Source organism: Mustela nivalis (genome assembly GCF_964662115.1).
Source record: "Mustela nivalis genome assembly, chromosome: 11".
Classification (NCBI taxonomy): Eukaryota; Metazoa; Chordata; class Mammalia; order Carnivora; family Mustelidae; genus Mustela; species Mustela nivalis.
Genome location: NC_139030.1, coordinates 104,972,546 through 104,997,010, shown reverse-complemented (window position 1 = coordinate 104,997,010; position 24,465 = coordinate 104,972,546). Strand labels below are relative to the sequence as shown.

At 45.5% G+C, this 24,465-nt stretch overlaps 1 protein-coding gene across 12 annotated transcripts in view; it reads right to left on the bottom strand.

Annotated features, from left to right (window-relative positions):
- Nucleotides 1-24,465, bottom strand: part of ANKRD44 (ankyrin repeat domain 44) — a 312,848-nt gene that overhangs the window by 197,481 nt on the left and 90,902 nt on the right. For 5 of the 12 annotated variants that reach the window (XM_082689037.1, XM_082689039.1, XM_082689041.1 and 2 more), the window contains exon 2: nucleotides 2,667-2,750. In XM_082689037.1, coding sequence (XP_082545163.1) covers nucleotides 2,667-2,750 — 84 coding nt within the window. Of the gene's footprint in view, nucleotides 1-59; nucleotides 313-2,666; nucleotides 2,751-21,256; nucleotides 21,589-24,465 lie in introns of those variants that run through there. The other 7 variants (XM_082689033.1, XM_082689034.1, XM_082689040.1 and 4 more) reach the window with 2 other exon arrangements.

The window sequence follows — 24,465 nt, the reverse complement described above, 5'->3', positions numbered from 1 at the left end:
CACTGACTCCAACAGACCTGCTAGCGAGCAGGGGGTCCAATGAGCTTCTTTACACTCACCTGAGGGAAGGAGAAGGGGGCTATGAAGATGGGAGGAGAGAGCAGCAGAAGGCTCTGGGCCCCCGCGGAGCCACACCAGCACCAGGAGGAAGTTGAGCTTTCCTTCCTGTAATGCTCTTCCTCCCCCAGCCCCCACCCACACTGACCCATCCGAAAGCCCACACACCAAACCCCACAACGGCCCCCGAGGGGTCAGTGTGCACACGGCTTCCTCAGCCCCTCATGATTAACCTGCGCCTCAACAGGGCCTGCATTTTCCCTTTCAAAATGGCGGCCAGTATGATTTCTCACTGTTGATTCTCTGCCCTCTCGTGAGCGCCGTGGGGGTGAGAGCAATCTTCTCACCGCTATATCCCTAGCACCCAGCACTAGGCCCAAATTCAGTAAATTATTCTTAAATGAGTAAATTACTCTTAAATGAGTCTTAAAAGATAAGTAAGTGTTATCACTTGAATTCCCTAAAATTCTGTAGTACCAAAACTTGGTGTGGCCAAAGTGGCTAACTATTCATGTCCTCCAGTCTCTGGGAACACAGCTGTATGAATTTCACAACCCCCTGCAATCAGATGCGGCATGGAACAAAGTTCTGGGCCTCGGGTTGTGTGCACAAGTGACTGTGCCACTCCCAAGATGACCCATAAAAGTCCTCCTGAGATCGTCCATGCTCCCTCTTCCCCTTCGGGCCGGCTGGACTGAAGATGAACCCCTGGGCTAGAAGCTACGTGTGGATACCTGGGACCCCATGTGGAAAAGAGCCACGTCTCCAGTCTGGTCACAAGAGAACCAAGCTTCTCCCATGTTTGAGCAACCGGCATCCGGGTCTACGTGCTACTGCAGTTGACCTAGCAGGCTCAGTGATACAGCGAGGCCACTACTAAAGTTAAGCTTTCCCAACCTGTACCAGGCAGCAACCACTTGTAACCTTCCTAAGGAGAACTAAAGGCCCTTCAGGGGACAGTGACATCTTTCCCGGCATGTTTGACTGAACAAAAGTGCTGTTTGCTCATCATCGTCAGGAGAAGACAGTAACTGAAGCTTTGCCTCGGGCTCGCCTGGACTTGGGCCACGGCCACCAAACAGGCCGGCGAATGGCAGGGACAGCAGGCCCCCCGGGCAGCCAGCAGGCCTGCCTCGGCTCCTCTCCGCAGTCCGGGTCGCGCCCCACGGGCTCGACAAACAGCCCACTGCCTCCTCCAGAGCCCGGCTTCCTCATCTGCGCTTCCCTTGCACAAACGTCCTGAAACGCCACCCAGCTGTTTCAGTGCCAACCGGGGAGAGGCTGCCAAAAGCTTTTTCCAAAAGCCACACCAGCCTCTATTCTGCCCCTGCCGAATAAAGCCTTCGGCAGAGCGGAGAGAGACCCCACCTCTGACACAAGTCACATCCCTGGGGCCAAGCCCTTCTTCTGTTTGACTCTCTCTGCTGTTCCCAGCGAACCCTGGAGACTTCAAAGGCAGCACCTCTCCCCCATGGACTCCGGCATTAAGGTAACCAACTTAACACTACGAGAGTTACTAGTGTGTACTGCATAGAATTGCTTGTTCAATCTGGGTCGAGGAAACTATTAAAAGGGTAAATTATTGACTAACTCTTTTCACTTTTCCTCATCGCCGATTTGTTTATTTCAAGAACTTCCTGATCCGGGGGTTCTTAACCTTCTCGTGACCACACACCCCTTTAAGAATACGATGAAATGCCTTTACTTGTTCACAGAAGATACACATGTCCACAATCACACGTGTGTTACGTATGATTTCGGCTACACCCAGGAGGCCACGCTCACCCACTGGTCCCAGGTTCGTGGATCCTCCAGGGCGGAGGTCAGCAAACTTTCCCTCTAAAGGTAATAAATATTTTTGCCTTCCTGGGCCACATACAGTCTCTGTCATTAATCTCTGCTCAACTCTGCTGTTGTGGCGGGAAAACAGTCACGGTCGAGTGCCAACGGGATTTCATTTATTGGCATTGAAATCTGAATGTCGTGTAATTTGCACATATCACAAAATATTATTCCTCTTCTCGTTTTTTTTTCCCCCCCAGACATTTAACAAATGAAAACCATTCTTCACTGGCAAAAACCAGTGCCAGACCATAGTCTGTCAACCCCTGCTGTAAGGCAAAGGTTCTGGGGGCAAAAATAGGACCTCTTTATTTTTACTAATTTCCGATGGAAATTTTTCATTTCCTTCCATCACGAAGGCAGGCAACCAGTCTCATGAGTGTCACTGGTAAGTGTCACTCGGTCCCCAGCGGAAATCACAGGTATGTTCACACCACACTAGGGTGGTCACAGAGAACACAAAATACCGATCATGCCCATCACCAGTCTGAAATGACGCTCATTATTAGATCTACTGCCACATCTTGCTATTTAAATGTGCTAATGGAGAAGCAAGCAGATGTGATTATATCACAAATTTGGTATTTCATATTTTGATACCTGTATTTATATATGCCTGATTTGCACTGTAAGCATATGTATTTTACTTTGTGGACTCAAAAAACAGAATTCTTAGCACCCGTCCAGAGCTTTCACCAGATGCCAAAGAGGGCTACGGTGGAGAAGGCCAAGAGGGCCTGAGCAGGAAAAGCCATGGTGTCGCCTACCAGAGCATTCAAATCTTCGGTTTTGTGGATGAGCGTCCGTATCTCCTCCGGGTCACCGCTGAAGATTGCCTGGACCAGTGGGGGCTGCAAACACAGGAGAATTTGAATTAGAACTACAATGACACATATTTGATGGTATTCAGATGCAGACAGCTCTAAGATTGGTTCCCAGAAAGTTGATTCCACAATTATCAACTGGCAGACAAAGATGAATACAGCTCAGACTCACCCTCACTCGAGGGCTAGTGGGGGAAATACTTGCATCAAGAAATAACCGTAACACAACTTGAAAGCCATAGCAGCCATCTCTAGCCTGGGGCTATGAGTACGACGTAAAACTCAACCATAAATGAAAACACCCTTGAAGCACCCTTAAGTTTCCCATCAAGGAAATTCCCAGAGCTGCAGTTTTGAATGTACAGTCCCCATTGTTCCTGACTTCTCGTTCGACCCGTTGTACCCTGGTACCCCCAGACAATTCCATTTCTAGTGGATGGTAATAGCCCAGTCTCTGGCCTCCTGAACACTTCTTTGTCAATGTTTGGAAAGCCCTTGAAATCATTCTCAAATGCTTCCCACAGCTTTAGCCAACACTAAAGGCACCGAGTGTTTCCGATGTCATGATATCCCACTATTTGCACAAAGTCAGTGGTATAATGGCGGGGCGGGGGTCATGAGGGGTCATGAGGGGAGACCAGGGAGCACTGCTATTGAACTCACCGACCTTACACAAGACCCAGAAGAGACTGAAAGGATTTACAAAGCATGATGGAAACACAGCTGAAAGAGAGACTAGCTCTGGGGCACTTGGATGGCTCAGTCAGTTAAGCATCTGCCTTTTGCTCAGGTCATGATCCCGGGGTCCTGGGTTTGAGCCCGCACTGGGCTCCCTGCTCAGTGGAGAGCCTGCGTCTCCCTCCCTCTCTGCCTGCAGCTCCCCTGCTGGTGCATTTGCTCTCTCTCGCTCTCTCTCTGTCAAATAAATAAATAAAAACGTAAAAAAGGAGAGAGAGAAACTAGCTCTGCTTGGAGGGTAGGTGGGGTGAGGAGAAGAGCGTATCTAGAAAAGCTTCACGGAAGGCACTTGAACGAATGAGTGTAAGTTTGCGAACAGGGTAGGAAAGCATTCTAGGCACAGGGATCAGGATGTGCAAAGGTGAGGACATGCAAAAAAACCTGGTATCTTAGAAGCGCTGCTATCAACAGGTGACCAGAATGGGGTAAAAGAGGACAAGCTGTGGGCTCTGGGTTTGATGCTGGGCTCGCCCCATGTGGCGAAGAGCCCCGTTCAAAGCCAGCTCCACGGCCGCCGGCTACATGCTGAGCCCCTCTCCCATGTGCCGTCCGGGAGCAAGCATGGTCCTTGCTGTTCAAGCCGCTACAGGATTGCTGCTAGGAAGAAATGAGAAGAGACGCAGGAACACCCTCTGTAACCATACAACCCGACGCAAATAACAGATATATTTATTACGAAATGCTTAACACTGCTAATGTAGAATTTGACAATTGTTTTTTCAAACTTTAAAAACTTTGTCAGTTACACACACAACACACACTCACACATTCTAGAAATACTTTACAATGGGTTCGATTTTTTTTGTTTCGTTTTTTGCTTTGTTTTGTTTTGTTTTGTTTTTTGGTAGAGATAGAGTGCAAGGAGCAGAGGAGAGAGAATCTTAAGCAGGCGCCACACCCAGGGCAGAGCCTGATGCCGGGCTCGATCTCATGACCCTGAGATCATGACCTGAGACAAAATCAAAAGTCAGACGCTCAACTGACCAAGCCACACAGGCGCCCCCTTTACAGTAGTATTAGTCAGCAAGCAGATGACAGCAGTTTCCCAGATGTGTCTGACTGTAAGAATCACCTGAGATGCTTGTTAAAACAATGTTCCATCACCCCTTCCCTGGAGGTTCTGAGTTATCCTATCTGGGGCAGGTACTTGTGAATCTTTTTTTTTTTTTTTAAGATTGTATTTATTTATTTATTTGACAGAGATCACAGGTAGGCAGAGAGGCAGGCAGAGAGAGAGGGGAAAGCAGGCTCCACACTAAGCAGAGAGCCCGATACAGGGCTTGATCCCAGGACCCTGGGATCATGACCCAAGCTGAAGGCAGAGGCTTCTAACCCACTGAGGCACCCAGGCGCCCCTTGTGAATCTATTTTTAATAAACGCTCACTTAACTCTTAGAACACTGGGCGAAGGTAAAACCATCAGCATCACCTGCCTCAGATGTGCCTTCCACATGAGAATCCCAGTCCTAATCACGTCTATAAATTTTCTTTTCTCTTTTTTACTCTCCTGTGGCCTTTCTTACAGGTTCTGATGGTGTTTCTTGCTATTTGCGGGTACCAATGTAAGTACTTGTGAGTAAGTAAATATTTGTGGGTACAACGTAAGTAGACTATAGTAAGACTCCCTGAGGAAACACTGCATTAAAAATACTAAGTTGTGGGGGCGCCTGGGTGGCTCAGAGGGTTAAGCCTCTGCCTTCGGCGCAGGTCATGATCTCAGGGTCCTGGGATCGAGCCCCGCATCAGGCTCTCTGCTCAGTGAGAGCCTGCTTCCTCCTCTCTCTCTCTGCCTGCCTCTCTGCCTACTTGTGATCTTTGTCTAACAAATAAATAAATAAAATCTTTAAAAAAAAAAAAGTTATCATCACTAAATGTAAAACTTTAAAAAAAAAAAACTAACTTGCAGGGGCATCTAGGTGGCTCAATTCCTTAAGCATCTGACTCTTAATTTTGGCTCAGGTCACGATCTCAGGGTCATGAGATCATGAGATCAAGGCTCTGTGCTAGGCATTGTACCTGCTTAAAAGTCTCTCTCACCCTCTCCCTCTGCCCTCTCTCTCTCTCTCTCTCTCTAAAGACAAATAAATGAAATAAAAAATAAAAATGTTAAGTTGCAGGTAATTTTTCAATACGTCAGGAATTTTTCTGCAGTTTTTCCCCCTGCCACAAAAGTTTCTAGCAAGTGGACAGATGTATCTTTCTTTTGTCCCACATACTCTCGGTTTTGCCTTCTTGCTAAGGTGTATGATTCAAAGAGTTTCTCAAATTGCCAACAGTTAAATAGCAGGAAAGAAGTCTCGCAAAGAAAGCAAGTTTTCTACTAGTTTGGTGTCAGCTTTTTGATCTGCCTAAAGACAAGAAGATCCTTCCACACACTTCTGCTAACACCAAGTCTCTGGGTTATCTGCCCCATGGCAAGGACCATATTTCATTTAAAAAAAAAACAAAAAATAAAACACAATAGAATCAGACATTAACTCAGGATTTTAACAACAACATGAAAACTTGTTTCTCTGTTCCATAATCCCCCATCTGCCTCGCTCATGGCCCAATGCCCGCGTGCACTTTTCTGCCTTTTCGGACCTGAAAAGAAAACAACAAACCCAGCAGCCCTACGAGTTAGATGACAAGCAGGGCAGAGTCCGACGAGACTTTAGTGTTAAGTCAACAGTGATCAATTAACGATTGAGAAGAAACCCATCTCAATGGCTTACGCGTCCCTCGTTGGTCACTTCAAGGAAACACAACTAGTTACAAAGCCTCTCGTCACTCACGAGTGTAAGGAATGCAAGAGATACGCCTGCCTTAGTCCTCCTGCTTCTCAAGAAAGACAAGGGTTCTCAGCTATGGCTGGCATGTTCCCAAGGAGAGACACCCGACAAAGCTGCCAGACCAGGAAGGCCAGCACAGCCTTGCGGCAGGGAGCACCCCAAGGACCTCCAAGCCCAGTCACTGAGCCCGTTTTGAAGGGCATCATGGATGCACAGAATTCCCAGCAGAAATGGTGTGCACGTGTGCCTAACACCTCTGGGCCTAGCTCTGCTAAAAGCGGCTTCACAGAGTGAAGTTCTGTCAACGCACAGAATTTCCAGCATCCGCTGGGAAGAGGCAACTCTTTGAGTCCCGCAGTCACATCCGGACACACACACACCCACCTGTCCATGCATCTTCCCACACACATACATAACTGTATCGACACTCGTGCACGTAGACACCGAGATGCACATCGATTCACATCTAAATCCCTCACACTCCCTGAGGAAAAGAAAAGCGCCTGTTCTTCAAGGCCCAGAGTCTTGCTCGATGGAGCTCTCTGGCCCCGGCGGGGACGGGTCACCCCTGCGGCAACATCACTGTCTCCACGACTGTGAAGCCAAGCGTCATGAGATTCCAAGTCGCGACTTCACAGGTACGCGCTTTGTTAGACAGATGTTGTGTGTTTGCTTAGATGTAATTCTTGAACTAAATTACTATGACTCCTTAGCAAGTAATATTTTTAAAAAAACCAAAACACCACATTATGGGTGTTTCTTTTTTTTTCTTCACCCTCCCAAATAAAACATACCTAGAGAGCACTTTGGCATTCTTTTCTGTTGGGATTTTAATCCAATCTTGCTGCTTTGTTTTTCCCTAAGTAAATATTTACCCTGAGAATAAATATTTAGGGAAAAAAAGATACATCTAAATACTGCCTCTATTACATGATTTTAAGAAAGGGGGAATATTCTAATTACGATTTTCTTGCTCATAAGTGTCAAATACTTAAACTCTGATGACCATTAATTTGGAACCACTATATATATCACAGTGTTTGCCTTGACCTTGGTAAGGCTTAGAAACAGAGTCTCACCTGCAAAAAAACACAGTCCTAAGACTTGGTATGTACAGGTATTTCTTTCTGAAGTTCCATGCACTTCAACACTAGCATATACAAAATATTAGTGCTCTGCGTGCGTTAGAGTGCAAAGTTGAATAAATACAAATTCACAACAAGGGTCAAATTTGGGAAAGACAAATACCATCAGGGGACAAATAGGGATTCCAATACCATGAAACCACTGGTATGTTATCAGAACCTAAAAAAACTGAAATTCTCAAGAGAGGTATGCAAGAAGTTCAGCATCAATTGCTAAAATTTCCTTAGCATGCTTAGCAAGTATAAACTGGAAATTATTGCCCTGTGCTGTGGATACTGGCAAAGTCCCTCAAAGAGGTTCAGAGGGGAGAACAGACTTCCTAGATCTACTTGAGCACAGGCACAAATGGATTCAATATTCAGATGGGACCTGTCCTTGTCTTCCAACTCACCAACGATTAATACCCCACTGTCTCTGCCAGGGGTGTCGACGGCTGCCTTCTAGAGGTGACTATCTGCCAGGCTGATGGCACTAGATCCCTCTAAGACAGAAGTGCAGAGCAGAAAGGCCCCTTGAATTCAGCAGCCACTATCAATCATACAGCTAGTCTTGCCAACACTAGGAACTGAAAACTCATCACCAAAGGCCCCGTTCTCTACCCACATCCCGTATCAGTCCCTCTGATGCAATATTATTTTATTTTATTGTCAGTCTTTGAAAAAAAATTGGGAAAATATCTGGTTTCTGAAAAATAAGACCCTGCATCAAATGTGTATTGATAGAGAATTCTTAAACTTTGAGGTAGAGTTACAACTCCACTAGGGGGAGCAAGATGGCTAACTTGTCACCTGGGAGATAAGCGTGACCGTCAGGTTATGTCATTAAGACAAGGAACCTGGAAGATCCACTTTGTCAAGACCTAAGAGAAGTCAAGCTTCTGAGAAAGTTCTTGGTAATAAGAATGTACGTACCCTCCCCCAAATAGCTTTTCTATTGATCCCCAAGGGCCCAGGTTTTTAGGAAATAAGAATAATGCAATCTAAAACTCAGGTGTTAAAGTATCATTTCATCACTTAAAAAACTCAATTCAACCAATCCTTTAACTCTACTTTTTTAAAAAAATGCTCCTGGGGGCATCATACAAGGCATTCGTTGAGGAGCAAAGCCCTTCGTGGGTTTCATGGAGAGCGCGCAGCTGGTTCAGAGGACCTACTCCATCTTGCAATGAGGTTGTGGGGTTCCCCGCCAAATCCCCTAATGAAATCACCCATTTGATTTTTGCTGAAACCTCAGAGAGTGTACGTCACATTCCCCTTCTTGGAGCTGCATTCGCCTTACTAACACACTAGCTCTGGAAGATAAGCAGAGCGATAGAAGGTGCCGCCTAGTGTCTGTGTCCTAGGGTCAACGATAAGAAGCCCGAGAAGATGGTGCTCCAGCATTCTGATACAAATTCCCGGCATGCTGCTTGTCTTTTTTTGGTTAGACTGGGTAATTAAAGACTCCACATCTGAAAGAAAATATCTTGCATTCTAATCAGGAGTGGGTGTTGGGAATTAATCATTAGCCAAGAATTAAAAAAATAATATTCTTAAACATCTGTCCATACTTGAGTATTCTGAGTACAGTGCACCATAAAAGCAAGATGGTTGACGCAGTAATACTCTCACCATACGAAGCCATCAACTTCTATGAGCCGGCGGAAACACTTCATTAGGGAACAAGAGGTTTTGTGGGAAGGAGCACTTGCATTTGTATAAAAGGATAATAAAAATTTGTTCGAGTCACTAGATTTAATGGATAAAACTTGTTAACTCTCTTCATGTGGGTCCCGCTGTGTGACCTGTTGAAAGGATGCCATTAAGTGCTTCCTGAATATAGATCACTCTTTATTTGGGAAGAAGTTCACTCTATCACAGAAAGATACTGATGATCATAAAGGCAAAATCTGTTTCCCTTAAGAACAGTACAAAATACACTGAGTCCCCATAAACACATTTTTTTTAAATGCGGGACTACATACCCTGCTAACTAAATGTCTGAAACATTTTCAATTATTTGCAATTATTATTAAAAACAAAAGCCCTGCGGCGCCTGGGTGGCTCAATGGGCGCCTGGGTGGCGCCTGCCTTCAGCTTAGGTCATGATCTCAGGGTCCTGGGATCGAGCCCCGCATCGGGCTCTCTGCTCAGCAGGGAGCCTTCTTCTCCCTCTCTCTCTGCCTGCCTCTCTGCCTACTTGGGATCTATCTGTCAAATAAATAAATTAAAAAGTCTTTAAAAACAGAACAAAAACAAAAGCACAAAGTTACAAGTATCAGTAATAGCCCCTACAGTTATCTACTAACTCTATACCTCTGAGAAGAGAACAACTATTTTTAGTCAGAAAATGAAAAAATTAATTATCTAACCTCCTCCAAAATGAAAAATAGGATATGGAAGTGAAATGAAATAGGAGGAGGTATGGACCATGAGGCAGTTATTCCGGGACCAATGATCCAGTCTTTAAAACATTCATCCTTGGGGTGCCTGGGGGGCTCAGTCAGTTAAGCATGTACCTTTGGCTCAAGTCGTGATCCCAGGGTCCTGGGATCGAGCCCCATGTCTGTGTGAGGCTCCCTGCTCAGTGCTCAGTGGGGAGACTGATGCTCCCTCTCGCTCTCCCTCTGCAGCATCCCCTGCTTGCACGCGCTGGCTTTCTCTCTCAGTCTCCCTCTCTCTCTCCCTCTCAGTCTCTCTCTCTCTGTCAAATAAATAAAATCTTAAAAAAATAAATGCATCCTTTGTTGCATTTCCTTTCCTGACACCCTCTGTGGCTATTTCTTTACCCTTTAATTCTGCTGCTTAGTGCCAACCCCCGAGGATAGCGCGCCCAAGGCAAAAAGAAACCCAGGCACGCCCATGTCACTACTGGTCACCAGTCAGTCACCAAAGATTAAGTAAAAGGAAATGGAAGAACAAACAGTACCAGTTAGATTGAAATCTGGAGGCAACGTGGACTTTTACAGACCTGAGATCTCACTCTCTTTTTCTTCCGTAGCGGGGAGATGAACGAATGATGGCAGACTGGCCTGGAATTAAATCCCGGCCATACTTTCCTCATCTAGTAAGTGGGGCTGGTAGAGCCATTTCACAGGATGTTGAAGAAATGCCCTAATATATGCCGGCACCTCGTGTGCACTCAATGAAAAGAATAATTGTGTTGACTTGGAATCAAGACGCTCAAAGACTTTCACAGACAAGTGTGTTCATAGTCACGCTACAAAAGGAAAAATAAGGAGAGATTTTTTTCCAAAAAATTACAGAGCAAGTAAACTGGATTAGGATCCTAAGCCATTCAACATCACCTCTAGAGCAGAGAGGCCCATCATCCTGGGAGAGAAGATTTCACAGGCAAGAGAGCAAAAATCAACCTCAAAACTGTTGTACAACCTCTCTGTACTCAGCAGTCTAATCTACTGTACCAAAATAATAGCAAGTCACCTGAAAAACACATCATCTCTCTCTGACTGATCAAAGGGTGCCACATACTCACGTCAACTGGGTGGGACATGAAATCATAATTTTACTCTTTACGGTTACCATAAAGGCAACCAGTTACACTTTTCTTTTATGATCTCTTGATGCTCATAAAGGAGATTGAGCCCCTGGTTGGAGCTGTGAGAAGGGAGTGGAATGATTTACCTGCTAGTGGCAAAGCTGAGACCAGAATTTAGTTTTCCTGATTCTCCTGGTTCGTTGCTTTCTTTCACATGTCATCTTAATATAATACAATACAATACAATAGAAGGAATAGATAACAAATATATGAAATTCAGCCTCAGTTTCAATGTACTTCCTGTGGAGAAATATTCTATATTCATGATTCGCTAAGGAAAGATTTTATACACACACACACACACACACACACACACATATATATATACTTATATATTTTTTATATATTTTATATATTTATATATATATTCTCTATACATTTGTGTGTATATTTACACCGTATATAGGTGCATACATAGTGACTACATGTGGGTATTTCTAGATATAGTTACTCTCAACGAAGTAACTAACAGTAAGAAAATCTTGCCAAAAGATGCAAAACAAAGAGGTACAAAATATTTTAAAGTCAGGCCTCAGTGCGGGCTGGAGTGAGAACTATGGAGAAGGTGGGTGTAAACCTAGATTTTGAAGAGTAGGACTGAGTAAATCTTTCATGTTGAGGAACAGCCAATGAAGAGGTTAGAAAAGTAAATAAAAGGGTGGAGAGAGGCCCAAGGAAGGAGTTTCAACCTAATCTTGCGGGCAAACAGGAACTGGGGTCTTGAGTAAGAGAACGCCACAGAGTTTTTGCAAACATTTAATCCCTGCACGGTGTGTGCCAATCATCGGAGAAGAGAAGGGAGCCAGAGAACCCAGTTAGAAGATGACTGCCACAATCCAGGGCATCACAGGAAAGAACTTTCCAATCTTCCCATATTTCAGGCTCTCTGATTGCTACTTACAAGGCCATGGTGGAAACAACAGTTACGCTTGTCAGCTCTTTGATGCCACTCTATTCCTGGATGCAGGTTTGGCTCAGCATCTTGGCCACTTTCCTTCATTCTTTATATATAGCCCAAATCTCCTGCCCCCGAGACACCAATGTTTCCAGGTGAAACTGAGGTTACTTCCTTTAGTTCCTGGAACGCTTCCATTTTTCTCCCACAGAACCTCTACTGAAGTCAGTTCTGTTTTGTCAGACTTGTCACTTGATCCCTGAATTTAAATCATAGCATTTCAAAAATAGGCCACATCCATAAAGAGAAAAGCAAAGCAAAACAAGGCAGGCATACTCTGCCAAATGCCATATTTTTATTGGGATCTGCTGCCAACTACCCACATATTTTTTCACTCTGTCTAGTTTCAAATGACTTGAGATCAAATCAAAACTTCAGCTAAGTTAATTAAATAGTGCTCAGGAGCTAACTTGTAAAGAAAATTAATTTAAACAAGAGCACAATGGATCTGAGAGGTTAGTTGAGAGACAACAATTTAATCAGTGTAATTTTAGTTAAAAAAAAAAAAAAGAACAATGCATTTCTACGAGAGTTTCCTGTTTTGAAAAACTGTTACAAAGGTTTTATTTCCTATCTTAATTTTGGTTACATTCTTTGTATAACTGTATCTCATAGCACATCAAATTCGTGAAGTTTCAAATATGAAAGGTGATTTGATACGTTAACCAATATAAGCCATTTTAGTGATTTCTATGGGAAAAAATTACATAGTCAGATGATTTTCAGGGTAACACATGTATAAAGTGTAATTTCTTTGCTCAGAGACAGAAACTGGCTCTCAGTTTAGGATGTATCATACAACACAAGACAATTTTTTATTAATATCTGGTATGTATCTCCCTTCCCATAAAACAAGCAACAATAAAATTAATAGAAAATTATTTATTTCCACATCAATATTTTATTATGATCTAGAGTAATTATAATTTTAGAGGAATATTAGAAATTGGAATGGAAGCAAAGCAATTTACAAATAACAACAACAAAATCAATGTGTAGAAATAAAAGGCATTTGCCAGGAAGCTGGCAACTTCTTGCTATATTTGAGAGGGATGGCCTCACCATATATGAAATACATAGATTAACTCAATCACATGAAGGCACTCATGATTCAGGCAAACTCCAAGTTGGGTCTGTCTGCAATTTGTTAGATCCTGGATTTTCTCAAAAGCCACTTTTTGCCCAACCACATCATTCCAAACCCCATGAGAACTTCCCCTTAAATTTCTGTTTCCTCCTTGTAGTGTTTTTTCTTTGAATTCTATATGCATTCCTGAGAAAGGGAGAGAGCAGTCACACTCTCCACAGGGAGCCAGTCGGGCATCAGGGAAATGTGTGAAACTGAGTCACCTTCCTGGCCCTGTGCTCAAACTACTCTCCAAGGCAGAGAGTTGACCATGACCTCTGTTAGTCTCTGCCTGAGAAGGACTGGAGGGTCCTCTTCTGCCTACAAAACCAGGAAGGTCACAAGGAATGCAAATCTATTAGGGATTCTCTCCACTTCCCAGTCCAATGTCTTGGCAAGGGCATTCAGTAACAGATGTCAAAGGGAAATGATAAGACAACAGGAAGAGAGGAGTCCAGAAGACTGAAAAACATTAGATAATAGAAAACGGGTAATTTTGCCAAAAAAAAAAAAAAAGGACGGTCACATATTTCCTTGCAGAAACACCAACACAGTTCATATTTCCTTTACTTTTCTACATAGCACCCTGCCAATAAGTTATGAAGGTTATGGATTCTCTTTTTTAAATTAATCTGGTGTATTTCAGGTAACACCCATATCCAATTTAATCCAGTAAAGACCAATTAAACCTAAGAAATCTACTAAGCTTAAGAAATTCGGACACTGAGATGGTACAGTCGGTCTCGCTGTTGAAGGCCTTACCAGGGCGTAGGAGGCAATACATGAGCACACGTGACTTGGGAGTAAGGTAAAGTGCAAAGACGTACATTAAGAAGGAAGAGCGATCACCTCTGGTCTCCTGGAAGATGTATAGTCTTTGAAGTGAATATTGAACACTAGAGAGGATTTAAACAGGTAGAAATGGAGAGAATGGGAAGTGGGTGGTCCTAGCAGAAGAATGTGAACAGATGCTAAGACTGAGCAGGCACACAACAGTTCCATTCGGCTGGAGTACGAGACAAGCGAGGTAAGTTGAACAGCAGCCCTGGGTCATATTACAGAAGGCTTTGAATGCCAGGCTAAGAAACTGGGACTCTCTTCAGAGCACTGGGGAATCATGCATGGTTTTGGAGCAGGAGAGTGACCCACAAGGCATGCTTTGGAACTTTCTCTGGAAATGAATGATGAACTGGAAGACAGAGTGATGCTGTACGTTAAGTGATGTCAGCAACAGTCTAGGCGAGGCGTCTGGGGCGAGAGGCTCCTCCGAGGTGAGAGAAGTGTTCCGCTGGTGCTCAAGATGTGGGTCTAAAAGGTAGAGGAACTACAAGGGCGAGCCGCTCGGGCCCGGCTGCCTCTATTCAGAAAGACTCTCACCAGCTTCCTCCACGCAATGCCGGGCTCTGGGGAGCAGAGTCGCCCCGACCTTCAGCTGGGGCGCACCGGAAGTCCTGCAGTATCTGCTCTCTTGACTTTCCCCCTTATGCAAGCCCTCCCGTTGCCTACGCGGTTCTGCTCGGCTCGGGGACAGGAAGCTCCGGGCTCTGAAGTCAGTTGGCATCTTGCATCTGTGCAACCTGCTGCCACTCTCCCCGCCCCAACACAAAACCAGAGCCCCAAGGCTTTCGGTTCGGGCGTTCCCTTCCTTGTCTAGGTTTGGGTAAAAAGAAACTTTTTCTTCATGTCATGAAAAAAATAACTCAAGTATCATGCTATCTTTATTTCCTAATTCTTAAGTTTAGATAAGGGACAAAACTCACTTTTCCTCCCCAATCATACCAAGTTTGGAAAGTAGAAAGAAGTATTAGGGGGAAAGGGACTTTCTACGGCACAAGACCTCTACGCATTTCCTCTTCCTCTTCTATTCGCTGGGCTTTAACCTCTGTAGTTGTCCCACTGCAGCAACACAAAGACAAGTAAAGAGCAAAGTTAACGTCTCCTCCCACCAGGGTTCACAGCCTGCGTCCAGCCCTCCACACCTCTCCCCGCGCTCCTGCTGCTGCGCACAAACACAGACTGAGATGGAAGAGGTTACAAAAGTGGGACTTACTCTTTCCCTTTCTTGCTTTTTGTAAAAACAGTAATATACTGAGGACATCCCCCAGTCGTTATGGGATTAACACATTTCTTTTAATAGCTCTGTCATACTTCATAACATGGGCACAGCACAGGACATTTGAACATTCGGGCTGTTTCCAGTTTGTGCTGCAACAAACAAGCCTCTGCCAGGATTTAGGCTGGCCGGGGCCTTTCACAGAGAAGTGCTGCCAGAGCCAAAGGCATTTTCTGAATACCTACTATACGCTATTTTTATATAATATACAAAAGAAATGCGTGACATAGTCCCTTCCTCAGAGAGCGCCAGATATAGCTGGGGAAACAAGCCGAACCCACCCAAAACAATCAACGGTGTCACACAAGACTGCACTGAGTCCGGTACACTTCACTCAAGTGGATACCAGGGTGTCCCCAGCACAGTGACAGGCAGGCACATGGTCGCAGGTCCTGTGAGCCTTCTCTGATTCAGGAAAAGAGGAAACAAGAAGAGCCAAGAAGTCAGTGGTATCTGTGGAAGAGAAAGGACCTGAACACGGCCTGGGAATGATTTAGATCAATGGACCCAAAAATTGTCTTTTGGAGTGACACACGAGCCATATATATGACTTGAGACACATATGTGCTTGGGAGAATGACAACGAGCAGCTCCAAGTCACTGCATTTCCAAACAGCTTCTCCCACATTCTTCCCACCCCCAGCCAGCCTCCGCCCAAAGACATAAAAGAATCCCAAGTTTAAGTACCTCCCAGCAGCACACTAATGCACTACTTCCAGCCAGCACAAACTGAAACACACTCTCCAAACCGCGTCCCTCCCTGTCCTTCCCATGCCCTACCCCACGCCTGCCGACACACACACACACACACACACACACACTCGCACACTCACACGTACACACACACACCCCACCTTGTTCTGTGCCCTTGAAACAATAGCAGTCATTTACACTGTTCCTGTCCATCTGGAAAATAACATGAGCAACATGGAAGAAAGTAATAACAAAGTTTAAGGGACTGTAATCCAACCAAACCCTGAGTTCGTTCAAGAATCGAAAACTCTGTTAAAAGCAGTGATTTAAAAAAAAAAAATGATAAAAAGACAAAAAAAGTGTTGTGATTGATAAACCAGCCAGTACAACGTTGGTCTTCCAGTCTACGTGCAACGCCATGTTTGCAAGTCACCTAAGTCCATTCAAATATAAACCATATTTTATAATATGTTCTAAATTTTATCATACTGGTAAATAAGATTTGAGAACTCAGTGTTTGTGCCAGATATGTATTATTCCTTGATATTGTATCTAACTAGCTCTGGGAAAAAGTTCTGGAAATGAATTAGGCATAAGAAAAGTAATGTGATTTTATCTTTAAGACTTGAGATTTTAAAGTTCCACATCATTTTTAACTGAGGTGATAACACAAGGAAGTCAAGTCTGTGGTGATCACCAGATTTTATCAGGAAAAAAACTCACTAATGGGTCCAGGTGATGCTTAAGCCTGCTCTGTCAGAACAGCAGGGTCACCAAGCATGTTTCCAGTCTAAAATGAACTTTCCGGAATGCCTGGGTGGCTCAGTTGGTTAAGCAGCTGCCTTCGGCATAGGTCATGATCCCAGCGTCCTGGGATCGAGTCCCACATAGGGCTCCTTGCTCGGCAGGGAGCCTGCTTCTCCCTCTGCCTCTGCCTGCCATTCTGTCTGCCTGTGCTCGCTCTCTCCCCCTCTCTCTCTCTGATAAATAAATAAAATCTTTAAAAAAAGTAAAATAAAATTAACTTTCCATAACTTTTTTTAAATTTTAGAAAAACAAGGAGAACCTGGGTGGCTCAGTGGGTTAAGCCTCTGCCTTTGGCTCAGGTCATGATCTCAGGGTCTTGGGATCAAGCCCCACATCAGGCTCTCTGCTCAGCAGGGAGCCTCCTTCCTCCTCTCTCTCTCTCTCTCTCTGCCTGCCTCTCTGCCTACTTGTGATCTCTCTCCCTCTGTCAAATAATAAAATCTTTGGGGTGCCTGGGTGGCTCAGTGGGTTAAAGCCTCTGCCTTCGGCTCGGGTCGTGGTCCCAGGGTCCTGGGATCGAGCCCCGCGTCGGGCTCTCTGCTCGGCAGGGAGCCTGCTTCCTCCTCTCTCTCTCTCTGCCTGCCTCTCTGCCTACTTGTGATCTCTGTCTGTCAAATAAATAAATAAAATCTTTAAAAAAATAATAATAATAATAATAAAATCTTTAAGAAAAAAAAAAGAAAAACAAGATTTACTCCCAGGATGTTAACTTGAATGCCAAGTTCAAAGACAGTCACATGGCAGAAAATAAGGGTTTTCAATAAGAAGAAGGAATTATTCACTTTTAATAAAACCTAATTTTCTGTGTGTTTTTATTCAGCAGTAGGAGAAAAGAAAGAAAGAAAGAAAGAAAGAAAGAAAGAAAGAAAGAAAGAAAGAAAGAAAAAAGCCCTCGACTTCTGTTGCACCAGTCCAACCGCAAAGGCAATTGAGGTCTGAGACTGGGTGTGGAGGAGGTAGCCAGGGTCCCAATGCCTTCCATCACATGACTGAGCATAACTGAGGTGGCTCCTCACCAGCCTCCTCATGACATCAGCTCTAAATAGTATGGAGGTGCCACTAGTGCCTTTGCAGGTCAAATCTAGATTTAGGAAACTGCAGCACACATCTAACATCAAAGCACCTAGCAACTGTTACCTAGTCAACATACAACACTCCAGTGGTTTAAGACACAAAATAAGATCATGGTTCTTTTGAGATCATGGTCCCATTGTCCTGACTAAGGGGAACTTTTGGCTGCCCTTGCTCCTCTCAGGGATAGAACTGGGGGCTTGGCCAAAGGCAGTAAAACCAGGGTGTCATGGGACAGAAACAGACTGCCCAGACATGTTGAGACCTGTTCTGTCTTCTAGAGTGCTCTGAGTTCAACCGGCACGCACAACTCTGTTTCGCCTCCTAAGTCATGACCAGTCAAAAACATCAATACAAGTCCAATGAGGGAAAGAGAGAGAAATTTATCTGAGAAGCCATAAGACTTGGGTTTACTCTAGCCTTGGTGATCAGCTCCCCAAGAACAAGAAGGGGAAGACCAGATCTTATGAGGGAAAAAACCCACTGATGGGTCCAGGCGATGGTGAGGTCAGCCTAAGAGAGCAGCGGGACAACCAAGCATGTGGCCCACGGCAGTGGAAAGAGCAGGACCAACCCACTTGAAAGTGGTCAGAATATTGAGATTATCACTAGTATGCAGTTTTTTTTTTTAAGATTTTTTATTTTTATTTATTTGACAGAGAGAGATCACAAGTAGGCAGAGAGGCAGGCAGAGAGAGAGAGAGAGGAGGAAGCAGGCTCCCTGCTGAGCAGAGAGCCCGATGCGGGACTCGATCCCAGGACCCTGAGATCATGACCTGAGCCGAAGGCAGCGGCTTAACCCACTGAGCCACCCAGGCGCCCTAGTATGCAGTTTTAAGTACCTTTTTTGGGGGGGTGTCGGGGGAGACCTGCCTGGGTGCAAAGAAATTTGGCTAATGGTTCGCAGCTGGGTTGCAGAGTAGAACCTCCTGGGAAATTGGATCCCACCCTGATGAGTCTGAGCAGAGATCGAAATCCGAACACAGGCACTTTGAGAAGGCTTTCCAGGTAACTTGTGTATGATCCTCAAACAGTCCATACTGAATCTGATCCTTCATATCCACACCTTAGAAGTATTACACTTCGGGGGTGTCTAGGTGGCTCAATCAGTTAAGCATCTGCCTTGGGCTCAGGTCATGATCCCAGGGTCCTGCCCAGTGGGACTGGAAGGCTGCTTCTCCCTCTCCCTCTGCCCCTTTCCCCTGCTCATGCTCATGCTCTCTCTCAAATAAACAAATCAACTCTTAAAAAAATAGAAATATCACACTTTGCCCCCTCAATCCCACTTCAAGGAAGCTCTCCTATAGAAATAACTAGATAAGCAGGCAACTTTTAAGTAGAAATAGTCACAGCAACAATATTCATGATAGTAAAAATTAGGAAGGCATCAATGTCAAAGCTAAATACGTTACTGCATTATTTAAATCCAAGAAAGATACAAAATGGCCAATAAGCACATGAAAAGATGTTCAGCATCATTAATCATTAGAGAAATGCAAATCAAAACCATGAAGATATTCCATATTCATGGATTAGAAGAATTAATACTGTCCAAATGTCCATATTACCCCAAGCAATCTACAGATTCAATGCATCCCTATCAAAATCCTCAAATCACAATGAGCTACCATTTTAGACACACTAGGATGGTTAAGGAAAACAAAACAAAAATAAGGGTTGGTGAGAACAGGGAGAAATGAGAACATGACTGATGGGAGTATAACATGGCGTAGCCACTGTGGCAATCAGTTTGGTGTTTCCTCGACTAGTTAAACACAGAATTACCTTATGACCCAAAATGTCCACGCCTAGAAAAATGCTCGTAAGAACTGAAAAATGGGTGTTCGAACAAAAGTAGTGCCCGAATGTCCAAAACAGGACAATCCCGGCAGCCAGAAGGTGCAAACATCCCTAACATCCATCAGCTGGTGAACAAGTGTGGGGTAAGCACACAACGGAGTAGTACTCAGCCAGACAAGGAATGCTGTCTGGTGCCACGCGACAACAGGGATGAAACTCGAAAACGTGATGCTATGTGAAAGAAGCCACAAAAGTCACCAAAAGGCCACGTGTTGTATGATGCGATTTATGTGAAACACCCAGATTGAGCAAATTCTTCAGGACCACGAAGAGAGTAGTGTTTGCCAGGGATTGCAAGGAGGAGGGAATACAGAGTGACTGCTTCAGAGGTAGAGGGGCTCCCTTTGGGGTGATGAGAATGTTCTAGAAGTGAGGCAGTAATGACAGCTGCACGACACCCTCAATGTACTAAATGCCCCAAATGATACACTTCACAGTGGCTAACACAGCCACTTTCATGTTGCTTATTTTCCCCAAATTTTTAAAAAGTTATAATCACAGAATGGAATATTTTGGTTATTAAAAATTGGTCTTTTAAGCAACTTCAATAAGCTGTGGAAAAAGGAGTGTGTGAAACTACTTACGGTGTCACCCGAGCTTCCTCGTATATAAACATGCACAGAAAAGCAAGGAGTGAAAGGACCGTAATAAAAATGTTCTGCAGAGCTATTGGCACATACATTTTCTGTCTTACTTTTTTTCTATATTTCCCAAATTATCTCCAGTACTGTTTTATTGTTAAGTACCAAATTAGGATTCAATATTATTTTTATCATTATAAAAATTAACTTTTTTTCAAAGATGAGATCAGATGATACTCTGGACAGTTAGGAAAACATAACAAACATAACGTAAGGTCTAAAAAAACATGCGCGGTCATGATGAAGGTGTGAGGGGCAGGGCAATATTATGGACCAGATAAGACCACAACATTCAAAAGAATTTATGTCCCATCCAGAGCTGGAACCACGTCTGCGGCTTCGAGTTTTCAAGAGCTGCCGGAGCTCCAGACGTTTCAGTGAAATGCCCTGATTTTTAAGCCTTGGCAACTTATTCAATATTTTTCAAACCACAGTCCAAACAAAACACTTCTGTGGACCGGATGTAGCCCACAGGCGCCAGTCAGCAAACTCAAGTTTATAGGAACAGGGATGTTTAGCCTGGAAAAGAAAAACCTTCGAAGGGACACAGTAACTTCAAGTACGTAAAGAAAGGCCGTGTGGAAGACACTGCGCACGTCGATCTGTTTGTGTCCAGAAGACAGAACCAGCCTAAAGGCTAGGTGTGGTGGGAAGCAGAACTGTGCCCCGTAAATAAGGGAGTTGCTTCCTAGGAGAGCGGCTGTCCGGGGGTCAACAGGGACTGCAAAATGCCCCGGCGTGCCCATTCCTGAGGTGTTCCAGCAAAGGCGACACAGCAGGATTCGTGGTTTAGGTCAGAAGCTGGGACTAGGTCAAAGGCTCCCCATCACGGCTGAGGATCAGAAACTTGAAAAAACAAAAAAACAAAAAACCCCACAGATTCCTGAACCACATCCCAGAACCATGGGGTGAGGCCCAGGCGGGTGTATTTTTAAAACCCGCCTCAGCTGCCCAGCAGGTGGTTTCGAAACAGGGCACTGAGCCTCTGTATGTGCCGCTGGGATTCCATCAGTCTAATCCCCGGTGTCCCCAGCCGGCAGCGAGGGGACGGGAGGCCGGAGAAAGAGCGACTGACTGAACTCATTCCACAGCGGCTCCGCGCTGACTGCGGGCTTTACCGCGTCTCACTGCGTTTTCGTGACAAGCGCAGGAGGTCCGAAGCAACGTCTCGCATCCCACTTCCCAGGGAGAGAAACTAAGGTTTGGGGAGTTTAAGTATGGCTCAAGGTGATGGCCAGCCACTGAGAAGACCTTGGTGGCTCCAAACCCCGAGCCCACCCGACGGTACCACGGGGCCTCCTCTGACCCCGCCAGTCAGTATTTCCAGGCCTTACACGAGGGGATGACGCCGGCTGGAGGGATTCAGCAGTGACGGCGACACAGTCCCTCCTGGAGCACCTCTGCAACCTAGTGAGGAAGGAGAAAACTAAGCGATTCTATCACAGTGAGAACGAGGGGGTCACACAGGAGGGACACCCAAGCCAGCCTCGGGTCATCAGGGAAGGCTTTCTGGGAGGAGAGAACGTCAAAGCCAGGACCCTACGGTGACACGGGAAATGGGACTCCAGGCTGAGGGGACAACATCTAGAGAGCCAGAGGCCAGGGGGAGCCCAGCAGGTGTGGGGAAGCATAAGAAGTTCAGGGAGGCTGAGCCTGGGAAGCAAGACAGGGGCTGGCAGGGTGGGCTGGACAGAGTTCCATACGCTCGTGTGCCACAGTAAGACTTTGTCATTTATCCTAAGAGAAACAGGAAGGGTTGAGGCTTCGCGCGAAGGAGTGACCCTTCAGAACTCCTATTTACGAGGACCAGACTGGCTGTGGTGTGCAAACGGGTTGGCGGGGCAGGGTCCACGAGACACAGGGAGACCATGTGGAAGGCTGTGACAGCTACTTTCAGCTAAGAGGAGATGGTCACCCGAAGACAAAATGGTGGCGGGGAAGATGGTGTAGGGTCGAAGGGATGTGTCTCCCTTCCCTTCTCTCCCTCCCCTCATCACCTCCCCTTCCCCATCACAGTGAATAATACTGCAGAGCCCTCGCCATCGACTGGTCTCTCTGCTAGATCTGCCATACGAAGACAGGCAAGAGCCGCCTGGGTGGCTCAGTAGTTAAGCCTCTGCCTTCAGCTCAGGTCATGATCCCAGGGTCCTGGGATCGACCCCGCAGTGGGTTCCCTGCTCAGCGGGAGGCCCTTTCCCACCCCCACCTCCCCCCCCCCGCTTGTATTCCCTCTCTCTCTCTCTCTGCCAAATAAATAAATAAAATCTTTTAAAATAAATAAATAAATAAATGAGAGGGGGGGAGGGAGACGGACTAAAAGAAACACAGTCCCTGCTGTGATGGGGTTTGCCCTCTGCTAGGCAGTAGATGTTTGTGGAAAGTACTTTCAAAAGTGTTAGATAATATAGAAAAAGCGCACTGGTCGGTGAGGTAGTCAGTGATGACATAGGTGGCAAAGGACGTTAGGGGCCAGTCTCTGCCTTCCCCATCAGTGTCGGAGCCCCGTAAAATAAATCTGCAAAGTTATATCCTAACAAAGCAAGTACCCCTCGGAACTGCATTCCTGATATCCATACCTGAGGCAGTAAAGCAGCCTGCTTGCTTTCGGCGTACTTCATTCATGGAAAGTAAGAAAAATGTACCTGCATTTTAATTCATCAGTCCGCAAACCAAAATGATTGGCGGACTAAAAAAGAAATGGGGATGGGATATTAAATTACGAAACTAAAGAATTACTAAAACCTTACTAAAGGTGGCCTCACGCTAAATGAAATGAAACCTCTTCTTGCCACACTTGGGATAGTTGCTAGGTGCCTGGGGACTGAGTTTGGATTTACCCAAAAGGGGACCGCAGAACAAGCAGCAAAAGAATCAAGACTCAGAGGGAAGGGAGCAGGTGTCTGAGGGGATCTTCCTGCTCCGAGCCTTGCAACAGGTGGGGAGGGGGCTCCTGGGGCTCTGACCTGCCGCCTCCGCTCCAGAAAAACTCGGTTCAGTCCCAGTCCCAGGCTGCCCGTGAGGCCAGGACATTCTTACCAGGGCCCTTGTTGTGTAAGTCCTGGCACAACATTCTTTTCATTCCTTTCCTTGATTCCAGTGTAAGAATCACCCTGGATTTAACAGCTGTGCCCGCGGAGGGCCTATTATGTTACTTCTCTCTGAGAGCGGATTTTTACTTTTTGGGACCTCTCCGAGGACTCCTCTGATCTTTATCATTCCAGCATCTCGGTGGTCAGCAAGGAGATAAAGCGCATCAGAAAAAGAACTGCTCCTACCCCTTTTCCACTTGAAACACGGCTCTTACAATCCTAACTGGGGCAATTACCACCGATCACGGAGGGTGACCCTTCCTGAGTGAATCATATACCTTTTCCGGGTCCACCGGCCAAGGAGAGCACACCCATGGGCTGGCAGAATGGAGTCAAAATCCGCTTTCCCCAAAACGCCACAGAATGAAAGAAATCAGATCCCATATGCTTGAATAATCCTAACTTCCACATTTGGCAAATCGGAGAAAAAGGAATAGGGCAGAAGCATACATCCCTGGGTACTCTGAGCCGGCCTCCAGAGAGAATCAGCTTATACAGAATCTACCAGCTTCCTACCAGTCAAGTTTGAAAGTGCCCTTCCCCCTCTATAAATTGTACGGCAAGGAAAGAAGAGAAGACGCCAGATGGTGGTGGGGGGTTTGTTGCCATTACGAGGTGGTGGTTTTCTGGTAATCTGGCTAGTACTGACAAACTCTAAAAAACTATTTTCCTCAGACTTTCTAAATGTGTAATTTTATCTGGATCCTCCAAGAGATATTTAAGATTTGTTCAGCATTCTAGATTAGTTCTTCTCCGGCTCCACAGAAGATGGTCAAAACCAAGGTGTGACCTCGGCCCATCTACAGGACTCCTAGCGGAGAATGCTCGGTGCCCATGGCCACCCCCACACCCGCCAGCAGTGCCCCCCAACACCCAACAGAGGTCAGCGAGAAGGCTGGGGGCTTCTCCTCAGTTCTTGGCAAAACTCACCCGATCAACCCCACCTCCCCTTCCCCTCGCCCCCCAGGGGAAGAGCGCAGGGGAAACACAACTTCAGGAAAGAGCTGTGGGCTGCTGCAACTTCCAGGTTTCACATACTAGCTCGGTTTCCCAGGGAGAGGTGGGTGGGCAAAGCTAAGCCATGCCACACACCAATGTCTAGTTTTTAAGAATTCCTTTCATTGTAATGCTTTCAGATGGGTCTAATGGAACCTTGGAGAAGAATAACCCAAACACCATGTAAATGACCCATGTT